Source organism: Phasianus colchicus, chromosome 40 (assembly GCF_987193195.1).
Source record: "Phasianus colchicus chromosome 40, bPhaCol1.hap1.1, whole genome shotgun sequence".
NCBI classification, from domain to species: Eukaryota; Metazoa; Chordata; class Aves; order Galliformes; family Phasianidae; genus Phasianus; species Phasianus colchicus.
Window position 1 is genome coordinate 1,807,855 of NC_143475.1, and position 23,234 is coordinate 1,831,088.

Here is a 23,234-nt window from a genome sequence, read left to right on the forward strand (position 1 = left end):
TCCCAAAGTGTCCCAAAAAGTGACCCCGATGTGCCCCCAAAGTGTCCCCAAGGTGTCCCCATGGTGTCCCCAAAGTGTCCCCAGGGTGTCCCCAAAAGTGTCCCCAATGTGTCCCAAAAATGACCCCAAAAGTGTCCCCATGGTGCCCCCAAAAGTGACCCCAAAAGTGTCCCCAAGGTGTCCCCAGGGTTACCCCAAAAGTGTCCCCATGGTGTCCCCAAAGTTTCCCCATGGTGACCCCAAAATGTCCCCAGTGTGTCCCCAAAGTGTCCCCATGGTGACCCCAAAGTGTCCCCAATGTGCCCCAAAAGTGACCCCAAAAGTGACCCCAAAAATGTCCCCAAAGTGTCCCCAAAGTGTCCCTAATGTGTCCCCAATGTGGCCCAAAAGTGACCCCAAAAGTGTCCCCAAAGTGTCCCCAAAGTGTCCCCAAGGTGTCCCCAGTGTATCGCCAAAGTGTCCCCGTGGTGACCCCAAAAGTAACCCCAAAAGTGTCCCCATGGTGTCCCCAAAAGTGTTCCCAATGTGTCCCCAGGGTTACCCCAAAAGTGTCCCCATGGTGACTCCAAAAGTGACCCCAAAAATGTCCCCAAAGTGTCCCCAAAAGTGTCCCCAAGGTGTCCCCAGGGTTACCCCAAAAGTGACCCCATGGTGTCCCCAAAGTGTCCCCATGGTGACCCCAAAATGTCCCCAGTGTGTCCCCAAAATGTCCCCAAAGTGTCCCCAAAAGTGACCCCGATGTGCCCCCAAAGTGTCCCCATGGTGACCCCCAACCCCCCTCCAATTCCGGGACCCCCCCCCTAATTTCGGGACCCCTCCCCAATTCAGGGCACCAACATCAGGGCTGGCAAAACTCTGGGCATCGTGGTGGCCACAGGGATGAACCCAGAGACCCCCAACTCCCCTCTAACTTCAAGACCCCTCAAATTTTGGGACCTCCCCCTCTAATTTTGGGACCTGCCCTAATTCTGGGACCCCCCCCCCTAATTTCGGGACCCCTCCCCAATTCAGGGCACCAACATCAGGGCTGGCAAAGCCGTGGGCATCGTGGTGGTCACAGGGATGAACCCAGAGACCCCCAACCCCCCTCTAATTCTGGGACCTCCCTTCTAATTCTGGGACCTCCCCCAAATTTTGACATTCTCTCTAATTCTGGGACCCCCCCCTAATTTTGGGACCCCTCCCCAATTCAGGGCACCAACATCAGGGCTGGCAAAGCCGTGGGCATCGTGGTGGTCACAGGGATGAACCCAGAGACCCCCATCCCCATCTAATTTCGAGACCCCCTCTAACTTTGAGATCCCCTCCAATTCCGGGACCCCCCCCTAATTTCGGGACCCCCTCCCCAATTCAGGGCACCAACATCAGGGCTGGGAAAACCGTTGGCATCGTGGTGGCCTCAGGGATGAACCCAAAGACCCCCAACCCCCCTCTAACTTCAAGACCCCTCTAATTTTGGGACCTTCCCTAATTATGGGACCTGCCTCTAATTTCGGGACCCCTCCCCAATTCAGGGCACCAACATCGGTGCAGGCAAAGCCGTGGGCATCGTGGTGGCCACAGGGATGAACCCAAAGACCCCCAACTCCCCTCTAACTTCATGACCCCCTCTAATTCCGGGACCTTCCCTAATTTCGGGACCCCCCCCCTAATTTCGGGACCCCCTCCCCAATTCAGGGCACCAACATCGGCGCAGGCAAAGCCGTGGGCATCGTGGTGGCCACAGGGATGAACCCAAAGACCCCCAACTCCCCTCTAACTTCATGACCCCCTCTAATTCCGGGACCTTCCCTAATTTCGGGACCCCCCCCCTAATTTCGGGACCCCCTCCCCAATTCAGGGCACCAACATCAGGGCTGGCAAAGCCGTGGGCATCGTGGTGGCCACAGGGATGAACCCAGAGACCCCCAACCCCCCTCTAATTCTGGGACCCCCCCTCTAATTTCGAGATCCCCTCCAATTCCGGGACCCCCCCCCTAATTTCGGGACCCCCTCCCCAATTCAGGGCACCAACATCGGCGCAGGCAAAGCCGTGGGCATCGTGGTGGCCACGGGGGTGAACACGGAGATCGGGAAGATCCGTGACGAGATGGCAGCCACGGAACAGGACAAAACCCCCCTGCAGCAGAAGCTGGACGAGTTTGGGGAGCAGCTGTCCAAAGTCATCTCCCTCATTTGCGTGGCCGTTTGGCTCATTAACATCGGCCATTTTAACGACCCCGTCCACGGCGGCTCTTGGATCCGAGGCGCCATTTATTACTTTAAGATCGCCGTCGCCCTCGCCGTCGCCGCCATCCCCGAAGGTGGGGAGGAGAGGGGGGTCTTATGGGGGGCTTTTGTGGGGTCTTATGGGGTCTTGTGGGGTCTTAGAGGTGTCCTAGGAGGTCCAAGGGGGTCTTAGTGGGGTCCTATAGGGGTTTTATAGGGTCTTATGGGGGTCTTATGGGGTCTTGTGGGGTCTTAGAGGTGTCCTAGGGGGTCCTAGGGGGTCTTAGACGGGTCTTTTATGGGACCTTATGGGGGTCTTATGGGGTCTTATGGGGTCTTAGAGGGGTCCTATGGGGTCTTATGGGGTATTAGAGGGGTCCTATAGGGGTTTTATAGGGTCTTATGGGGGTCTTATGGGGTCTTATGGGGTCTTAGAGGGGACCTATAGGGGTTTTATAGGGTCTTAAGGGGGTCTTATGGGGTCTTATGGGGTCTTAGAGGTGTCCTAGAGGGTCCTAGGGGGTCTTAGAGGGGTCCTATCGGGGTTTTATAGGGTCTTATGGGGCCTTGTGGGGGTCCTAGAAGGTCCTAGGGGGTCTTAGAGGGGTCCTATAGGGGTTTTCTGGGGTCCTATGGGGTCTTAGAGGGGTCTTATGGGTTCCTATGGGGGTCTTATGGGGTCCTATGGGGTCTTATGGGGTCTTAGAGGGGTCCTAGAAGGTCCTAGGGGGTCTTAGAGGGGTCCTACGGGGGTTTTATAGGGTCTTATGGGGTCTTATGGGGTCTTAGAGGTGTCCTAGGGGGTCTTATGGGGTCTTAGAGGGGTCTTTTATGGGACCTTATGGGGGTCTTATGGGGTCTTGTGGGGTCTTAGAGGTGTCCTAGGGGGTCCTAGGGGGTCTTAGAGGGGTCCTACGGGGGTTTTATAGGGTCTTGTGGGGTCTTAGAGGGGTCCTAGAGGGTCCTAGGGGGTCTTAGAGGGGTCCTATAGGGGTTTTCTGGGGTCTTATGGGGTCTTAGAGGGGTCCTAGAGGGTCCTAGGGGGTCTTAGAGGGGTCCTATAGGGGTTTTCTGGGGTCTTATGGGGTCTTAGAGGGGTCCTAGAGCGTCCTAGGGGGTCTTAGAGGGGTCCTATAGGGGTTTTCTGGGGTCCTAGGGGGTCTTAGAGGGGTCTTATGGGGGTCCTAGGGGGTCTTAGAGGGGTCCTATCGGGGTTTTATAGGGTCTTATGGGGTCTTATGGGGTCTTATGGGGTCTTAGAGGGGTCCTATAGGGGTTTTATAGGGTCTTAAGGGGGTCTTATGGGGTCTTATGGGGTCTTAGAGGTGTCCTAGAGGGTCCTAGGGGGTCTTAGAGGGGTCCTATAGGGGTTTTATAGGGTCTTATGGGGGTCTTATGGGGTCTTATGGGGTCTTAGAGGTGTCCTAGAGGGTCCTAGGGGGTCTTAGAGGGGTCCTATAGGGGTTTTATAGGGTCTTATGGGGGTCTTATGGGGTCTTATGGGGTCTTGTGGGGTCTTAGAGGTGTCCTAGGGGGTCCTTGGGGGTCTTAGAGGGGTCCTATAGGGGTTTTCTGGGGTCCTATAGGGTCTTAGAGGGGTCTTATGAGGGCTTTTGTCGGGTCTTATGGGGTCTTATGGGGGTTTTCTGGGGTCCTATGTGGGGGTTCTATGGTTTCCTATGGTTTCCTATGGGGTTTTGTGGGTTCCTATGGGGGTTCTATGGGTTCCTATGGGATTTTATGGGTTCCTATGGGGGTTCTATGGTTTCCTATGGGGTTTGATGGGTTACTATGAGTTCCTATGGGGGTTCTATGGGTTCCTATGGGGGGGTTCTATGGGTTCCTATGGGTTCTTATGGGTTCCTATGGGGGTTCTATGGGTTCCTATGGGAGTTCTATGGGTTCCTATGGGTTCCTATGGGGGTTCTATGGGTTCCTATGGGTTTCTATGGGGGTTCTATGGGGTTTCTATGGGTTCCTATGGGGTTTCTATGGGTTCCTATGAGTTCCTATGGGTTCCTATGGGTTCCTATGGGGTTTTATGGGTTCCTATGGGGGTTCTATGGGTTCCTATGGGGTTTGATGGGTTCCTATGGTTTCCTATGGGGGTTTGATGGGTTCCTATGAGTTCTATGGGGGTTCTATGGGTTCCTATGGGTTCCTATGGGTTCCTATGGGGGTTCCTATGGGGTTCCTATGGGTTCCTATGGGTTCCCATGGGTTCCCATGGGTTTCTCTGGGTTTCTCTGGGTTCCTATGGGGGTTTTATGGTTTCCTATGGGGTTTGATGGGTTCCTATGAGTTCCTATGGGGGTTCTATGGTTTCCTATGGGAGTTTTATGGGTTCCTATGGGTTCCTATGGGAGTTCTATGGGGTTCCTATGGGTTCCTATGGGGTTCAGTGCGTTCCTATGGGTTCCCATGGGTTCCTATGGTTTCTCTGGGTTCCTATAGGTTCCTATGGGGGTTCTATGGGTTACTATGGCTTCCTATGGGGGTTCTATGGGTTCTATGGGTTCCTATGGGTTTCTCTGCGTTCCTATGGGGGTTCTATGGGTTCCTATGGAGTTCCTATGGGTTTTTATGGGAATTCTATGGGATCCTACGGGTCGTTACGGGGTCCCACGGCTCGGGTGCGGCTATGGGGTGACGCAGCCCCTGCTGTGGGGTTTCTGTAGGGCTGCCTGCCGTCATCACCACCTGCCTGGCTTTGGGGACGAGGCGGATGGCGAAGAAAAACGCCATCGTGCGCAGCCTCCCCTCCGTGGAAACCTTGGGCTGCACCTCCGTCATCTGCTCCGACAAAACCGGCACCCTCACCACCAACCAGATGTCGGTCTGCAAGGTCCGCCCCTTCTGACCCCATGCTCACCCCGTACGGACCCGTACCGACCCCACACTGACCCCATAGTGACCCCTTAGATAGCCTGTAATGACCCCATAGACAGCCCATGTTGATCACAGACTGACCCCATAGATAGCCCACACTGACCCCATATGTAGCCCGTACTGACCCCATACTGACCCCATACTGACCCCTTACTGACCCCATACAGAACCCATACTGACCCCATAGATAGCCTGTAATGACCCCATAGACAGCCCATATTGATCACATACAGACTCCATTCATAGCCATACTGACCCCATAGATAGCCCATACTGACCCCATACTGACCCCATACTGACCCCATAGATAGCCCATACCGACCCCACACTGACCCCATACTGACCCCATAGATAGCCCATACTGACCCCATACTGACCCCATAGATAGCCCATACCGACCCCATACTGACCCCATACTGACCCCATACTGACCCCTTAGATAGCCCGTACTGACCCCATAGATAGCCCATATTGATCACATACAGACCCCATAGATAGCCCATACTGACCCCATACAGATGCCATACTGACCCCATATGTAGCCCGTACTGACCCCATACAGACCCCATACTGACCCCATACAGACCCCATAGATAGCTCATACTGACCCCATACAGACCCCACACAGACCCCATAGACAGCCCGTACTGACCCCATAGATAGCTCATACAGACCCCATACAGACCCCATACTGACCCCATACTGACCCCATATGTAGCCCGTACTGACCCCATACAGACCCCATACAGACCCCATACTGACCCCACACAGACCCCATACTGACCCCATACAGACCCCATAGATAGCCCGTACTGACCCCATACAGACCCCATAGATAGCCCATACTGACCCCACACAAACCCCATACTGACCCCATACAGACCCCATACAGACCCCATAAATAGCCCGTTCTGACCCCACACAGACCCCATGCTGACCCCATACTGACCCCATACTGACCCCATAGATAGTCCGTACCGACCCCATACAGACCCCATACTGACCCCATACTGACCCCATACTGACCCCGTACAGACCCCATACTGACCCCATACTGACCCCATACTGACCCCACACAGACCCCATACAGACCCCATACAGACCCCATACAGACCCCATACTGACCCCATACTGACCCCACACAGACCCCATACAGACCCCATACTGACATCATACTGACCCCATACAGACCCCATACAGACCCCATACAGACCCCATACTGACCCCATACTGACCCCATACTGACCCCATAGATAGTCCGTACCGACCCCATACTGACCCCATACAGACCCCATACAGACCCCATACTGACCCCATACTGACCCCACACAGACCCCATACTGACCCCATAAATAGCCCGTTCTGACCCCACACAGACCCCATACTGACCCCATAAATAGCCCGTTCTGACCCCACACAGACCCCATGCTGACCCCATACTGACCCCATACTGACCCCATACAGACCCCATACTGACCCCATACAGACCCCATACAGACCCCATACAGACCCCATACTGACCCCATACAGACCCCACACAGACCCCATACAGACCCCATACAGACCCCATACTGACCCCATACTGACCCCATAGATAGTCCGTACCAACCCCATACAGACCCCATACAGACCCCATACTGACCCCATACAGACCCCATACAGACCCCATACAGACCCCATACAGACCCCATACTGACCCCATACTGACCCCATACTGACCCCATAGATAGTCCGTACCGACCCCATACTGACCCCATACAGACCCCATACTGACCCCATACAGACCCCATACAGACCCCATACAGACCCCATACTGACCCCATACTGACCCCACACAGACCCCATACTGACCCCATAAATAGCCCGTTCTGACCCCACACAGACCCCATACTGACCCCATAAATAGCCCGTTCTGACCCCACACAGACCCCATGCTGACCCCATACTGACCCCATACTGACCCCATAGATAGTCCGTACCGACCCCATACAGACCCCATACTGACCCCATACAGACCCCATACAGACCCCATACAGACCCCATACTGACCCCATACAGACCCCACACAGACCCCATACAGACCCCATACAGACCCCATACAGACCCCATACTGACCCCATACTGACCCCATACTGACCCCATAGATAGTCCGTACCAACCCCATACAGACCCCATACAGACCCCATACTGACCCCATACAGACCCCATACAGACCCCATACAGACCCCATACTGACCCCATACTGACCCCACACAGACCCCATACTGACCCCATAAATAGCCCGTTCTGACCCCACACAGACCCCATACTGACCCCATAAATAGCCCGTTCTGACCCCACACAGACCCCATGCTGACCCCATACAGACCCCATACTGACCCCATAGATAGTCCGTACCGACCCCATACAGACCCCATACAGACCCCATACAGACCTCATACAGACCCCATACTGACCCCATACAGACCCCATACTGACCCCATAGATAGCTCGTACTGACCCCATAGATAGCTCATACAGACCCCATACAGACCCCATACTGACCCCATACTGACCCCATAGATAGCCCATACTGACCCCATAGTGACCCCATAGATAGCCCATACCGACCCCATACTGACCCCATACTGACCCCTTAGATAGCCTGTAATGACCCCATAGACAGCCCATACTGACCCCATACTGACCCCATACTGACCCCATAGATAGCCCATACCGACCCCACACTGACCCCATACTGACCCCATAGATAGCCCATACTGACCCCATACTGACCCCATACTGACCCCATACAGACCCCATACAGACCTCATACAGACCCCATACTGACCCCATACAGACCCCATACTGACCCCATAGATAGCTCATACAGACCCCATAGATAGCCCATACTGACCCCATATGTAGCCCGTTCTGACCCCACACAGACCCCATGCTGACCCCATACTGACCCCATACTGACCCCATAGATAGTCCGTACCGACCCCATACAGACCCCATACTGACCCCATACAGACCCCATACAGACCCCATACAGACCCCATACTGACCCCATACAGACCCCACACAGACCCCATACAGACCCCATACAGACCCCATACTGACCCCATACTGACCCCATAGTGACCCCATACTGACCCCATACTGACCCCATACTGACCCCATAGATAGTCCGTACCAACCCCATACAGACCCCATACAGACCCCATACTGACCCCATACAGACCCCATACAGACCCCATACAGACCCCATACTGACCCCATACTGACCCCACACAGACCCCATACTGACCCCATAAATAGCCCGTTCTGACCCCACACAGACCCCATGCTGACCCCATACTGACCCCATACTGACCCCATACTGACCCCATAGATAGTCCGTACCAACCCCATACAGACCCCATACAGACCCCATACTGACCCCATACAGACCCCATACAGACCCCATACAGACCCCATACTGACCCCATAAATAGCCCGTTCTGACCCCACACAGACCCCATGCTGACCCCATACTGACCCCATACTGACCCCATAGATAGTCCGTACCGACCCCATACAGACCCCATACTGACCCCATACAGACCCCATACAGACCCCATACAGACCCCATACTGACCCCATACAGACCCCACACAGACCCCATACAGACCCCATACAGACCCCATACTGACCCCATACTGACCCCATACAGACCCCATACAGACCCCATACTGACCCCATACAGACCCCATACAGACCCCATACAGACCCCATACTGACCCCATACTGACCCCATACTGACCCCACACAGACCCAACACAGACCCCATACTGACCCCATACTGACCCCATACTGACCCCACACAGACCCCATACAGACCCCATACTGACATCATACAGACCCCATACTGACCCCATACTGACCCCATAGATAGTCCGTACCGACCCCATACAGACCCCATACAGACCCCATACTGACCCCATACAGACCCCATACAGACCCCATACTGACCCCATACAGACCCCATACAGACCCCATACAGACCCCATACTGACCCCATACTGACCCCATACTGACCCCACACAGACCCAACACAGACCCCATACAGACCCCATACTGACCCCATACTGACCCCACACAGACCCCATACAGACCCCATACTGACATCATACAGACCCCATACTGACCCCATACTGACCCCATACTGACCCCATAAATAGCCCGTTCTGACCCCACACAGACCCCATGCTGACCCCATACTGACCCCATACTGACCCCATAGATAGTCCGTACCGACCCCATACAGACCCCATACAGACCCCATACTGACCCCATACTGACCCCACACAGACCCCATACAGACCCCATACTGACATCATACAGACCCCATACTGACCCCATACAGACCCCATACTGACCCCATACTGACATCATACAGACCCCATACTGACCCCATACTGACCCCATACTGACCCCATACAGACCCCGTACAGACCCCATACAGACCCCATACTGACCCCATACTGACCCCACACAGACCCCATACAGACCCCATACTGACATCATACTGACCCCATACTGACCCCATAGATAGTCCGTACCGACCCCATACAGACCCCATACTGACCCCATACAGACCCCATACAGACCCCATACAGACCCCATACAGACCCCATACTGACCCCATAGATAGCTCGTACTGACCCCATACAGACCCCATACTGACCCCATAGATAGACCCTATAGATATCCCATACTGACCCCATACAGACCCCACACAGACCCCATAGACAGCCCGTACTGACCCCATAGATAGCTCATACAGACCCCATACAGACCCCATACTGACCCCATACTGACCCCATAGATAGCTCATACAGACCCCATAGATAGCCCATACTGACCCCATATGTAGCCCGTACTGACCCCATACAGACCCCATAGTGACCCCATACTGACCCCATACAGACCCCGTACTGACCCCATACAGACCCCATAGATAGCCCATACTGACCCCATACTGACCCCATACAAACCCCGTAGACAGCCCATACTGACCCCACACAGACCCCACACAGACCCCATACTGACCCCATACTGACCCCATACTGACCCCATACTGACCCCACACAGACCCCACACAGACCCCATACTGACCCCATACTGACCCCATACTGACCCCACACAGACCCCACACAGACCCCGTACTGACCCCATACAGACCCCATAAATACCCCATACTGACCCCATACTGACCCCATACAGACCCCATACTGACCCCATATGTAGCCCGTTCTGACCCCACACAGACCCCATGCTGACCCCATACTGACCCCATACTGACCCCATAGATAGTCCGTACCGACCCCATACAGACCCCATACAGACCCCATAGATAGCCCGTACTGACCCCATACAAACCCCATACTGACCCCATACTGACCCCATACTGACCCCATACAGACCCCATAGATAGCCCGTACTGACCCCACACAGACCCCATAGTGACCCCATACTGACCCCACACAGACCCCATACTGACCCCATACTGACCCCATACAGACCCCATACTGACCCCATACTGACCCCATACTGACCCCACACAGACCCCATACTGACCCCATACTGACCCCATAGATAGCCCATACCGACCCCATACAGACCCCATACAGACCCCATACAGACCTCATACAGACCCCATACTGACCCCATACAGACCCCATACAGACCCCATAGATAGCCCGTACTGACCCCACACAGACCCCATACTGACCCCATACTGACCCCATACAGACCCCATACAGACCCCATACTGACCCCATAGATAGCCCTTACTGACCCCACACAGACCCCACACAGACCCCATACTGACCCCATACTGACCCCATACAGACCCCACACAGACCCCATACAGACCCCATACAGACCCCATACTGACCCCATACTGACCCCATACAGACCTCATAGATACCCCATAGAAACCCCATAGAGACCCCATAGAGACCCCACAGATCCCCATAGAGACCCCAATGATATCCCATAGATACCCCATAGAAATCCCATAGAGACCCCATAGAAACCCCACAGAGATCCCACAAATATCCCATACCCCATAGAGACCCCATCGATACCCCATACAGACCCTACATCTGACCCCTGACCCCTCACTCCCTGGCTGACCTTTGACCCCATGCCTGACGCCCTGACCCCAAGGCTGACCCCTGACCCCTGCCTGACCTTTGACCCCATGCCCGACCCCTGACCCAAAGCTAACCCCTGACCCATGACCTCTGACCTCTGACCTCTGAGCCTATATCTGACTCTGACCCCCTGGCTGACCTTTGACCCCATGCCGGACCCCCTGACCAAGGCTGACCTCTGACCTCTGACCCCTGACCTCCGACCCCAACTCCAGAACCTTTCAATGACCCCTGACCCCACATCAGACCCCTGACCCCAACCCGTGACCCCACACCCGACCCCAGACCCCACGGCTGACCTTTGACCCCGTGACCTCTGACCCCGTGACCTCTGACCCCGTGACCTTTGACCCCCAGATGTTCATCGTGGACAAGGTGGAGGGCGACGTTTGCACGCTTAACGAGTTTTCCATCACCGGCTCCACCTACGCCCCCGAGGGCGACGTGTGAGTGCTAATTAGCCTCATTAGCACCCTCATTAACGCACGCAAAGCTAATCACTGCCATTTCCCACCCCTAACGACCCAATTAGCCACTAATTAGTGGGATTTCCCTCCCCAATTAGCCAGCGTGCTGCTAATTTGTGGCATTTCCCACTCCTAATGACCCAATTAGCCACTAATTAGTGGCATTTCCCACTCCTAAAGACCCAATATCCCACTAATTAGTGGGATTTCCCACTCCTAATGACCCAATATCCCACTAATTAGTGGGATTTCCCACTCCTAATGACCCAATGTGCCACTAATTAGTGGGATTTCCCCTGTTAATGACCCAATATCCCACTAATTAGTGGCATTTTCCACTCCTAATGACCCAATATGCCATTAATTAGTGGGATTTCCCACTCCTAATGACCCAATGTGCTGCTCATTAGTGGCATTTCCCCTCCTAATGACCCAATATCCCACTAATTAGTGGCATTTTCCACTCCTAATGACCCAATATGCCATTAATTAGTGGGATTTCCCACTTTTAATGATCCAATATACCACTAATTAGTGGGATTTCCCACCCCAATTAGCCAGTGTTCCACCAATTAGTGGGATTTCCCCTGTAAATGACCCAATATCCCACTAATTAGTGGCATTTCCCACTCCTAATGACCCAATGTGCTGCTAATTAGTGGGATTTCCCCTCCTAATGACCCAATATACCACTAATTAGTGGTATTTCCCACTACTAATGACCCAATGTACCACTAATTAGTGGCATTTCCCACTCTTAATGCCCCAAGATGCCATTAATTAGTGGCATTTCCCACCCCAATTAACCACAGTGCCACTAATTAGTGGCATTTCCCCTGCTACTGATCCAATATACCGCAAATTTTGGGGTCTCCCCCCCCCACCCCACAGTTGGGTCGCCCCCCCCCCCTTATTTTGGGGTCTCCCCCCCCTTCACCCCCTATTTTGGGTCCCCCCCCCTCACCTCATATTTTGGGGTCCCCCCCCCCACCCCTTATTTTGGGGTCTCCCCCCCCACCTCATATTTTGGGGTCTCCCCCCCCTACACCCCCTATTTTGGGTCCCCCCCCCTCACCTCATATTTTGGGGTCCCCCCCCCCCTTATTTTGGGGTCTCAACCCCCTTTACCTCTTATTTTGGGTCCCCCCCCACCTCATATTTTGGGGTCTCCCCCCCACCCCTTATTTTGTGTCCCCCCCCCCCACCTCATATTTTGGGGTCCCCCCCCCTCCTATCCCCTATTTGGGTCCCCCCCCCTTCACCCCATATTTTGGATCCCCCCCACCTCCCCCCTTATTTTGGGGTCTCCCCCACCCACCCCTTTTTTTGGGTCCCCCCCCTTCACCCCTTATTTTGGGTCCCCCCCCCCACCTCATATTTTGGGGTCTCCCCCCCCACCCCTTATTTTGGGTCCCCACCCCCCCTTCACCCCATATTTTGGGTGTCCCCCCCCCCCTTATTTTGGGGTCTCAACCCCCTTAACCTCTTATTTTGGGGTCCCCCCCCCTTATTTTGGGGTCTCCCCCCCCTTCACCCCCTATTTTGGGTCCCCCCCCCCACCTCATATTTTGGGGTCTCCCCCCCCACCCCATATTTTGGGTCCCCACCCCCCCTTCACCCCATATTTTGGATCCCCCCCACCTCCCCCCTTATTTTGGGGTCTCCCCCACCCACCCCTTTTTTTGGGTCCCCCCCCTTCACCCCTTATTTTGGGTCCCCCCCCCCACCTCATATTTTGGGGTCTCCCCCCCCTTCACCCCATATTTTGGGTTCCCCCCCCTTCACCCCTTATTTTGGGGTCTCCCCCCCCTTCACCCCATATTTTGGGTTCCCCCCCCACACCCCTTATTTTGGATCCCCCCCCACCTCATATTTTGGGGTCACCCCCCCCTTCACTCCTTATTTTGGGGTCTACCCCCCCTCAACCCCCTATTTTGGGTCCCCCCCCTTATTTTGGGGTCTCCCCCCCCTTCACCCCTTATTTTGGGGTCTCCCCCCCCTTCCACCCCTATTTTGGGTCCCCCCCCCTCACCTCATATTTTGGGGTCTCCCCCCCCACCCCTTATTTTGGGTCCCCACCCCCCCTCTCACCCCATATTTTGGGTGTCCCCCCCCCCTTATTTTGGGGTCTCCCCCCCCCTTAACCTCTTATTTTGGGGTCCCCCCCCCTTATTTTGGGGTCTCCCCCCCCTTCACCCCCTATTTTGGGTCCCCCCCCCCACCTCATATTTTGGGGTCTCCCCCCCACCCCTTCTTTTGGGTCCCCACCCCCCCTCTCACCCCATATTTTGGGTGTCCCCCCCCCCTTATTTTGGGGTCTCCCCCCCCTTCACCTCATATTTTGGGGTCTCCCCCCCCTTCACCCCATATTTTGGGTTCCCCCCCCTTCACCCCTTATTTTGGGGTCTCCCCCCCCTTCACCCCATATTTTGGGTTCCCCCCCCACACCCCTTATTTTGGGTCCCCCCCCACCTCATATTTTGGGGTCTCCCCCCCCTTCACTCCTTATTTTGGGGTCTCCCCCCCCTCAACCCCCTATTTTGGGTCCCCCCCCTTATTTTGGGGTCTCCCCCCCCCGCACCCCTTATTTTGGGTCCCCACCCCCCTTCACCCCATATTTTGGGTGTCCCCCCCCCCACCCCTTATTTTGGGGTCTCCCACCCCTCCCCTCTTATTTTGGGGTCTCACCCCCCCACCCACCCCTTTTTTTGGGTCCCCCCCCCTCACCTCATATTTTGGGGTCTCTCCCCCCCCCTTCACCCCTTGTTTTGGGTCCCCCCCCCCCCTCACCCCTTCTTTTGGGGTCTCCCCCCCTCCCCTCATATTTTGGGGTCCCCCCCCTCCTATCCCCTATTTGGGTCCCCCCCCCCTTCACCCCATATTTTGGATCCCCCCCACCCCCCCCCTTATTTTGGGGTTTCAACCCCCTTAACCTCTTATTTTGGGGTCTCTCCCCCCACCCCTTTTTTTGGGTCCCCCCCCTTCCCCCCTATTTTGGGTCCCCCCCCCACCTCATATTTTGGGTTCCCCCCCTTCACCCCTTATTTTGGGTCCCCCCCCCCTTATTTTGGGGTCTCCCCCCCACCTCATATTTTGGGGTCTCCCCCCCCTCCCCCCCAATTTTGGGTCCCCCCCCCTCACCTCATATTTTGGGGTCTCTCCCCCCCCTTCACCCCTTGTTTTGGGTTCCCCCCTCTCTTCACCCCTTCTTTTGGGGTCTCCCCCCCCTCCCCTCATATTTTGGGGTCTCTCCCCCCCCTTCACCCCACATTTGGTCTCCCCCTCCCCTCATATTTTGGGTCCCCCCCCCCCATTCCTTATTTTGTCTCCCCCCCCTCCCCTCATATTTTGGGTTCTCCCCCCCCCTCATCCCTTATTTTGTCTCCCCCCCCTCCCCTCATATTTTGGGTTCTCCCCCATCTCCTCCCCCCTTCACCCCATATTTTGGGTGTCCCCCCCCCCCTTATTTTGGGGTCTCCCACCCCTCCCCTCTTATTTTGGGGTCTCTCCCCCCCCCACCCCTTTTTTTGGGTCCCCCCCCTTCACCCCTTATTTTGGGTCCCCCCCCCACCTCATATTTTGGGGTCTCCCCCCCACCCCTTCTTTTGGGTCCCCACCCCCCCTCTCACCCCATATTTTGGGTGTCCCCCCCCCCTTATTTTGGGGTCTCAACCCCCTTCACCTCTTATTTTGGGGTCTCCCCACCCACCCCTTTTTTTGGGTCCCCCCCCTTCACCCCTTATTTTGGGTCCCCCCCCTCACCTCATATTTTGGGGTCTCTCCCCCCCCCTTCATCCCTTATTTTGGGTCCCCCCCACCTCATATTTTGGGTCCCCCCCCCTCACCCCTTATTTTGGGGTCTCCCCCCCTTCACCCCACATTTGGACTTCCCCATCACCTCATTTTGGGGTCTCTCCCCCCCTCCTATCCTTTATTTGGGTTTCTCCCCCCCTTCACCCCATATTTTGGGGTCTCCCCGCCCTTCACCCCATATTTTGTGTCCCCCCCCCCCTCCCCTCATATTTTGGGTTCTCCCCCCCCCTCATCCCTTATTTTGTCTCCCCCCCCTCCCCTCATATTTTGGGTTCTCCCCCATCTCCCCCCCCTTCACCCCTTATTTTGGGTCCCCCCCCCCTCTCACCCCTTATTTTGGGGTCTCCCCCCCCCACTTCATATTTTGGGGTCTCCCCCCCCCTCATCCCTTATTTTGTCTCCCCCCCCTCCCCTCATATTTTGGGTTCTCGCCCATCTCCTCCCCCCTTCACCCCTTATTTTGGGTCCCCCCCCCTTCACCCCTTCTTTTGGGGTCTCCCCCCCCCTCCCCTCATATTTTGGGTTCTCCCCCATCTCCCCCCCCCTTCACCCCACATTTGGGCTCCCCCCCCCCACACCCCTTATTTTGGGGTCTCCCACCCACCTCATATTTTGGGTCTCCCCCCCCACCCCTTATTTTGGGTCCCCCTCCCCCTCACCTCATATTTTGGGGTCTCCCCCCCCCCCAGCCCTTATTTTGTCTCCCCCACCTTCACCCCACATTTGGACTTCCCCCCCCCCCACCTTATTTTGGGGTCTCCCCCCCCTCCTATCCCCTATTTGGGTCTCCCCCCCACCCCTTATTTTGGGTCCCCCCCCACTTGATATTTTGGGTCCCTCCCCTTCACCCCTTATTTTGGGTCTCCCCCCCTCACCTCATATTTTGGGTTCTCCCCCATCTCCCCCCCTTCACCCCTTATTTTGGGTCACCCCCCCTTCACCCCTTATTTTGGGGTCTCCCCCCCCCTCCCCTCATATTTTGGGTTCTCCCCCATCTCCTCCCCCCTTCACCCCTTATTTTGGGTCGTCCCCCCCCCACCCCTTCTTTTGGGTTCTCCCCCCCCTCCCCTCATATTTTGGGGTCTCCCCCCCCCCTCATCCCTTATTTTGTCTCCCCCCCCTCCCCTCATATTTTGGGTTCTCCCCCATCTCCCCCCCCCTTCACCCCTTATTTTGGGTCCCCCCCCCTTCACCTCATATTTTGGGGTCTCCCCCCCCCTCATCCCTTATTTTGTCTCCCCCCCCTCCCCTCATATTTTGGGTTCTCCCCCATCTCCTCCCCCCTTCACCCCTTATTTTGGGTCCCCCCCCCCTCTCACCCCTTCTTTTGGGTTCTCCCCCCCCCACTTCATATTTTGGGGTCTCCCCCCCCCCGCCCCCCCCCAGGCTGAAGAACGAGAAGCACATCAAGGCCGGCCAATACGACGGCCTGGTGGAGTTGGCCACCATCTGCGCCCTCTGCAACGACTCCTCCCTGGATTACAACGAGGTCAGCCCCCCCAAACCCCACCCCAAAACCCCCCTTCGGCCCCATTGGGACACACCACGACCCCATAGACCCCATTGGGTCCTATTGACACCATTGGGACACACCACGACCCTATTGACCCCATTGGATCCTACTGACCCCATTGGGACACACCACGACCCCATTGACCCCATTGGGATGCACCACGACCCCATTGACCCCATTGGACCTATTGACCCCATTGGGACACACCACGACCCCACTGACCCCATTGGGTCCTATTGACCCCATTGGGACGCACCACGACCCCATTGACCCCATTGGATCCGATTGACCCCATTGGGACCCACCACGACCCTATTGACCCCATTGGCTTCCAATGACCCCATTGGGACACACCACGACCCCATTGACCCCATTGGGTTCCATTGACCCCACTGGGACACACCACGACCCCATTGACCCCATTGGATCCGATTGACCCCATTGGGACCCACCACGACCCTATTGACCCCATTGGCTTCCAATGACCCCATTGGGACACACCACGACCCCATTGACCCCATTGGGACACACCACGACCCCATTAACCCCATTGGGTCCTATTGACCCCATTGGGACACACCACGACCCCATTGACCCCATTGGATCCTACTGACCCCATTGGGACACACCACGACCCCATTGACCCCATTGGGATGCACCACGACCCCATTGACCCCATTGGACCTATTGACCCCATTGGGACACACCACGACCCCATTGACCCCATTGGGTTCCATTGACCCCACTGGGACACACCACGACCCCATTGACCCCATTGGATCCGATTGACCCCATTGGGACCCACCACGACCCTATTGACCCCATTGGCTTCCAATGACCCCATTGGGACACACCACGACCCCATTGACCCCATTGGGACACACCATGACCCCACTGACCCCATTGGGTTCCATTGACCCCATTGGGATGCACCACGACCCCATTGACCCCATTGGGTCCCACCACGATCCCATTGACCCCAATGGGTCCCATTGACCCCATACTGCCCCACTGACCCCACTGAGTCCCTCCACGACCCCATTGACCCCATTGTCTTCCATTGAACCCATTGGGACCCACCACAACCCCATTGACCCCATTGGGACGCACCATGACCCCATTGACCCCATTGGGTCCTATTGGCCCCATTGATTCCGACCACGACCCCATTGACCCCATTGGGTTCCATTGACCCCATAGGGACACACCACGACCCCATTGACCCCATTGGCTTCCACTGACCCCATTGGGACGCACCACGACCCCATTGACCCCATTGGGTCCTATTGACCCCATTGGGACACACCATGACCCCATTGACCCCATTGGGTCCTATTGACCCCATTGGGACGCACCACGACCCCATTGACCCCATGATGCCCCAGTGACCCCATGGTGCCCCCGCTGACCCCATAAGTGCCCCTTTGACCCCATTGAATCCCACCACCACCCCACTGCCCCCATTGAGTCCCACTGACCCCACTGGATCCCACCATTGACCCCATTGGGTCCCATTGACCCCATTGAATCCCACCACCACCCCATTGACCCCATTGGGTCCCATTGACCCCATTGAGTCCCACCACCACCCCATTGACCCCATTGGGTCCCATTGACCCCATTGAGTCCCACCACCACCCCGCTGACCCCATAGTGCCCCGCTGACCCCATAAGTGCCCCCGCTGACCCCATAAGTGCCCCATTGACCCCATTGAATCCCACCACCACCCCACTGCCCCCATTGGGTCCCATTGACCCCATTGAGTCCCACCACCACCCCGGTGACCCCATGGTGCCCCGCTGACCCCATAAGTGCCCCATTGACCCCATTGAATCCCACCACCACCCCATTGACCCCATTGGGTCCCATTGACCCCATTGAGTCCCACCACCACCCCGGTGACCCCATGGTGCCCCGCTGACCCATAAGTGCCCCATTGACCCAATTGAATCCCACCACCACCCCACTGCCCCCATTGAGTCCCACTGACCCCACTGGATCCCACCATTGACCCCATTGAGTCCCACCACGACTCCACTGCCCCCATTGGGTCCCATTGACCCCATTTGAATCCCATTGACCCCATTGGCTCCCACCATTGACCCCATTGGGTCCCATTGACCCCATTGAGTCCCACCACCACCCCACTGACCCCATAGTGCCCCATTGACCCCATTGAATCCCACCACCACCCCATTGACCCCATTGGGTCCCATTGACCCCCTTTGAGTCCCACTGACCCCATTGACTCCCACCATTGACCCCATTGGGTCCCATTGACCCCCATTGAATCCCACCACCACCCCATTGACCCCATTGGGTCCCATTGACCCCATTGAGTCCCACCACGACCCCATTGACCCCATTGGGTCCCATTGACCCTCTTTGAGTCCCACTGACCCCATTGGTCCCCACCATTGACCCCATTGGGTCCCATTGACCCCATTGAGTCCCACCACCACCCCACTGACCCCATAGTGCCCCATTGACCCCATTGATTCCCACCACGACCCCATTGACCCCATTGGGTCCCATTGACCCCCTTTGAGTCCCACTGATCCCATTGGCTCCCACCATTGACCCCATTGGGTCCCATTGACCCCATTGAATCCCACCACCACCCCATTGACCCCATTGGGTCCCATTGACCCCATGGTGCCCCCGCTGACCCCATAAGTGCCCCATTGACCCCATTGAGTCCCACCACCACCCCGGTGACCCCATGGTGCCCCCGCTGACCCCATAAGTGCCCCATTGACCCCATTGAGTCCCACCACCACCCCACTGCCCCCATTGAGTCCCACTGACCCCACTGGCTCCCACCATTGACCCCATTGGGTCCCATTGACCCCATTGAATCCCACCACCACCCCATTGACCCCATTGGGTCCCATTGACCCCATTGAGTCCCACCACCACCCCGCTGACCCCATAGTGCCCCGCTGACCCCATAAGTGCCCCCGCTGACCCCATAAGTGCCCCATTGACCCCATTGAATCCCACCACGACCCCACTGTCCCCATTGAGTCCCACTGACCCCATTGGCTCCCACCATTGACCCCATTGGGTCCCATTGACCCCATTGAGTCCCACCACCACCCCAGTGACCCCATAGTGCCCCAGTGACCCCATGGTGCCCCCGCCGACCCCATAAGTGCCCCATTGACCCCATTGAATCCCACCACCACCCCATTGACCCCATTGGGTCCCATTGACCCCATTGAGTCCCACCACCACCCCAGTGCCCCCATAGTGCCCCGCTGACCCCATGGTGCCCCCGCTGACCCCATAAGTGCCCCATTGACCCCATTGAGTACCACCACCACCCCACTGCCCCCATTGATTCCCACTGACCCCATTGGCTCCCACCATTGACCCCATTGTATCCCATTGACCCCATTGAATCCCACCACCCCCCCATTGACCCCATTGGGTCCCATTGACCCCATTGAGTCCCACCACCACCCCGCTGACCCCATAGTGCCCCGCTGACCCCATAAGTGCCCCATTGACCCCATTGAATCCCACCACCACCCCATTGACCCCATTGGGTCCCATTGACCCCATTGAGTCCCACCACCACCCCGCTGACCCCATAGTGCCCCGCTGACCCCATAGTGCCCCCGCTGACCCCATAAGTGCCCCCGCTGACCCCATAAGTGCCCCATTGACCCCATTGAATCCCACCACGACCCCATTGACCCCATTGAATCCCACCACCACCCCATTGACCCCATTGGGTCCCATTGACCCCATTGAGTCCCACCACCACCCCAGTGCCCCCATAGTGCCCCGCTGACCCCATAGTGCCCCGCTGACCCCATAAGTGCCCCATTGACCCCATTGAATCCCACCACCACCCCATTGACCCCATTGGGTCCCATTGACCCCCTTTGAGTCCCACTGATCCCATTGGCTCCCACCATGATTCCATTGACCCCATTGGGTCCCATTGACCCCATTGAATCCCACCACCACCCCATTGACCCCATTGGGTCCCATTGACCCCATTGAATCCCACCACCACCCCATTGACCCCATTGGGTCCCATTGACCCCATTGAGTCCCACCACCACCCCGCTGACCCCATAGTGCCCCGCTGACCCCATAGTGCCCCCGCTGACCCCATAAGTGCCCCCGCTGACCCCATAAGTGCCCCATTGACCCCATTGAATCCCACCACGACCCCATTGACCCCATTGAATCCCACCACCACCCCATTGACCCCATTGGGTCCCATTGACCCCATTGAGTCCCACCACCACCCCGCTGACCCCATAGTGCCCCGCTGACCCCATAAGTGCCCCCGCTGACCCCATAAGTGCCCCCGCAGGCCAAAGGGATTTACGAGAAGGTGGGGGAGGCGACGGAGACGGCGCTGACGTGTTTGGTGGAGAAGATGAACGTCTTCAACACCGACGTGCGGAGCCTCTCCAAAGTGGAGCGCGCCAACGCCTGCAACTCCGTCAGTGCCCCATGCATCCCATAATGTCCCTCGTGTCCCTTGTACCCCTCTATAGCCCCATACGGCCCCATAGATCCCCTTATATCCCCTTGTATCCCCATACGGCCCCATAGATCCCCTTATATCCCCTTGTAACCCCATATGGCCCCATACGGCCCCATAGATCCCGTTATATCCCTTATATCCATTTATATCCCATTATATCCCCATATGGCCCCATAGATCCTGTTATATCCCTTATATCCTTTTATATCCCATTATATCCCATTATATCCCATTATATCCCATTATATCCCATTATATCCCATTATATCCCATTATATCCCATTATATCCCCATATGGCCCCATACGGCCCTATATATCTCCTTATATCCCCTTATATCCCCATATGGCCCCATACGGCCCCATAAATCCCTTTATATCCCCTTGTAACCCCATATGGCCCCATACGGCCCCATAGATCCCCTTATATCCCCTTGTAACCCCATATGGCCCCATAGATCCCCTTATATCCTATTATATCCCTCTATAGCCCCATACGGCCCCATAAATCCTTTATATCCCATTATATCCTCATACGGCCCCATAAATCCCCTTATTTTCCCTTATATCCCTTTATATCCCCCTATTTCCCCTTATATTCCCATACGGCCCCATACGGCCCCATAAATCCCCTTATATCCCCTTATATCCCATTATATCCCATTATATCCCCATATGGCCCCATACGGCCCCATAGATCCCCTTATATCCCCTTATATCCCTTATATCCCCATACGGCCCCATACAACCCACTGACCCCACTGACCCCAATGACCCCGTGACCCCGTGACCCCCCCATGACCCCGTGACCCCGCCCCCCCGCAGGTAATTAAGCAGCTGATGAAGAAGGAGTTCACGCTGGAGTTCTCGCGGGACCGGAAGTCCATGTCGGTCTTCTGCTCCCCCGCCAAAGCGTCGCGGGCTGCCGTGGGGAACAAGATGTTCGTGAAGGTCTGCCCCACACATCCGCCCCACACATCCGCCCCACACATCCGCCCCATAGATCTGCCCCATAGATCCGCCCCATAGATCCGCCCCACACATCCGCCCCATAGGCTGACCCTATAGATCCACCCCATAGATCCGCCCCATAGATCTGCCCCACACATCCGCCCCATAGATCCGCCCCATAGATCTGCCCCATAGATCTGCCCCATAGATCCGCCCCACACATCTGCCCCATAGATCTGCCCCATACATCCACCCCATACAGCCGCCCCATACATCCGCCCCATAGATCTGCCCCATAGATCTGCCCCATAGATCTGCCCCACACATCCGCCCCATAGATCTGCCCCATAGATCCGCCCCATAGATCTGCCCCACACATCCGCCCCACACATCCACCCCATAGATCTGCCCCACACATCCGCCCCATAGATCTGCCCCATAGATCTGCCCCATAGATCTGCCCCATACATCCGCCCCATACAGCCGCCCCATAGATCCGCCCCATAGGCTGACCCCATAGATCCGCCCCATAGATCTGCCCCACACATCCGCCCCATAGATCTGCCCCACACATCCGCCCCATAGATCCGCCCCATAGATCTGCCCCACACATCCACCCCATAGATCCGCCCCATAGATCCGCCCCATAGGCTGACCCTATAGATCCACCCCATAGATCCGCCCCATAGATCCGCCCCA

At 56.4% G+C, this 23,234-nt stretch overlaps 1 protein-coding gene across 3 annotated transcripts in view; it reads left to right on the forward strand.

The window, feature by feature from the left end:
- Positions 1-23,234, forward strand: part of ATP2A1 (ATPase sarcoplasmic/endoplasmic reticulum Ca2+ transporting 1) — a 75,649-nt gene that overhangs the window by 21,633 nt on the left and 30,782 nt on the right. For all 3 annotated transcript variants that reach the window (XM_090130289.1, XM_090130291.1, XM_090130290.1), the window contains exons 8-13: positions 2,006-2,303; positions 4,887-5,053; positions 11,640-11,728; positions 16,949-17,051; positions 21,410-21,541; positions 22,410-22,535. In XM_090130289.1, coding sequence (XP_089986415.1) covers positions 2,006-2,303; positions 4,887-5,053; positions 11,640-11,728; positions 16,949-17,051; positions 21,410-21,541; positions 22,410-22,535 — 915 coding nt within the window. The remainder of the gene's footprint in view (positions 1-2,005; positions 2,304-4,886; positions 5,054-11,639; positions 11,729-16,948; positions 17,052-21,409; positions 21,542-22,409; positions 22,536-23,234) is intronic.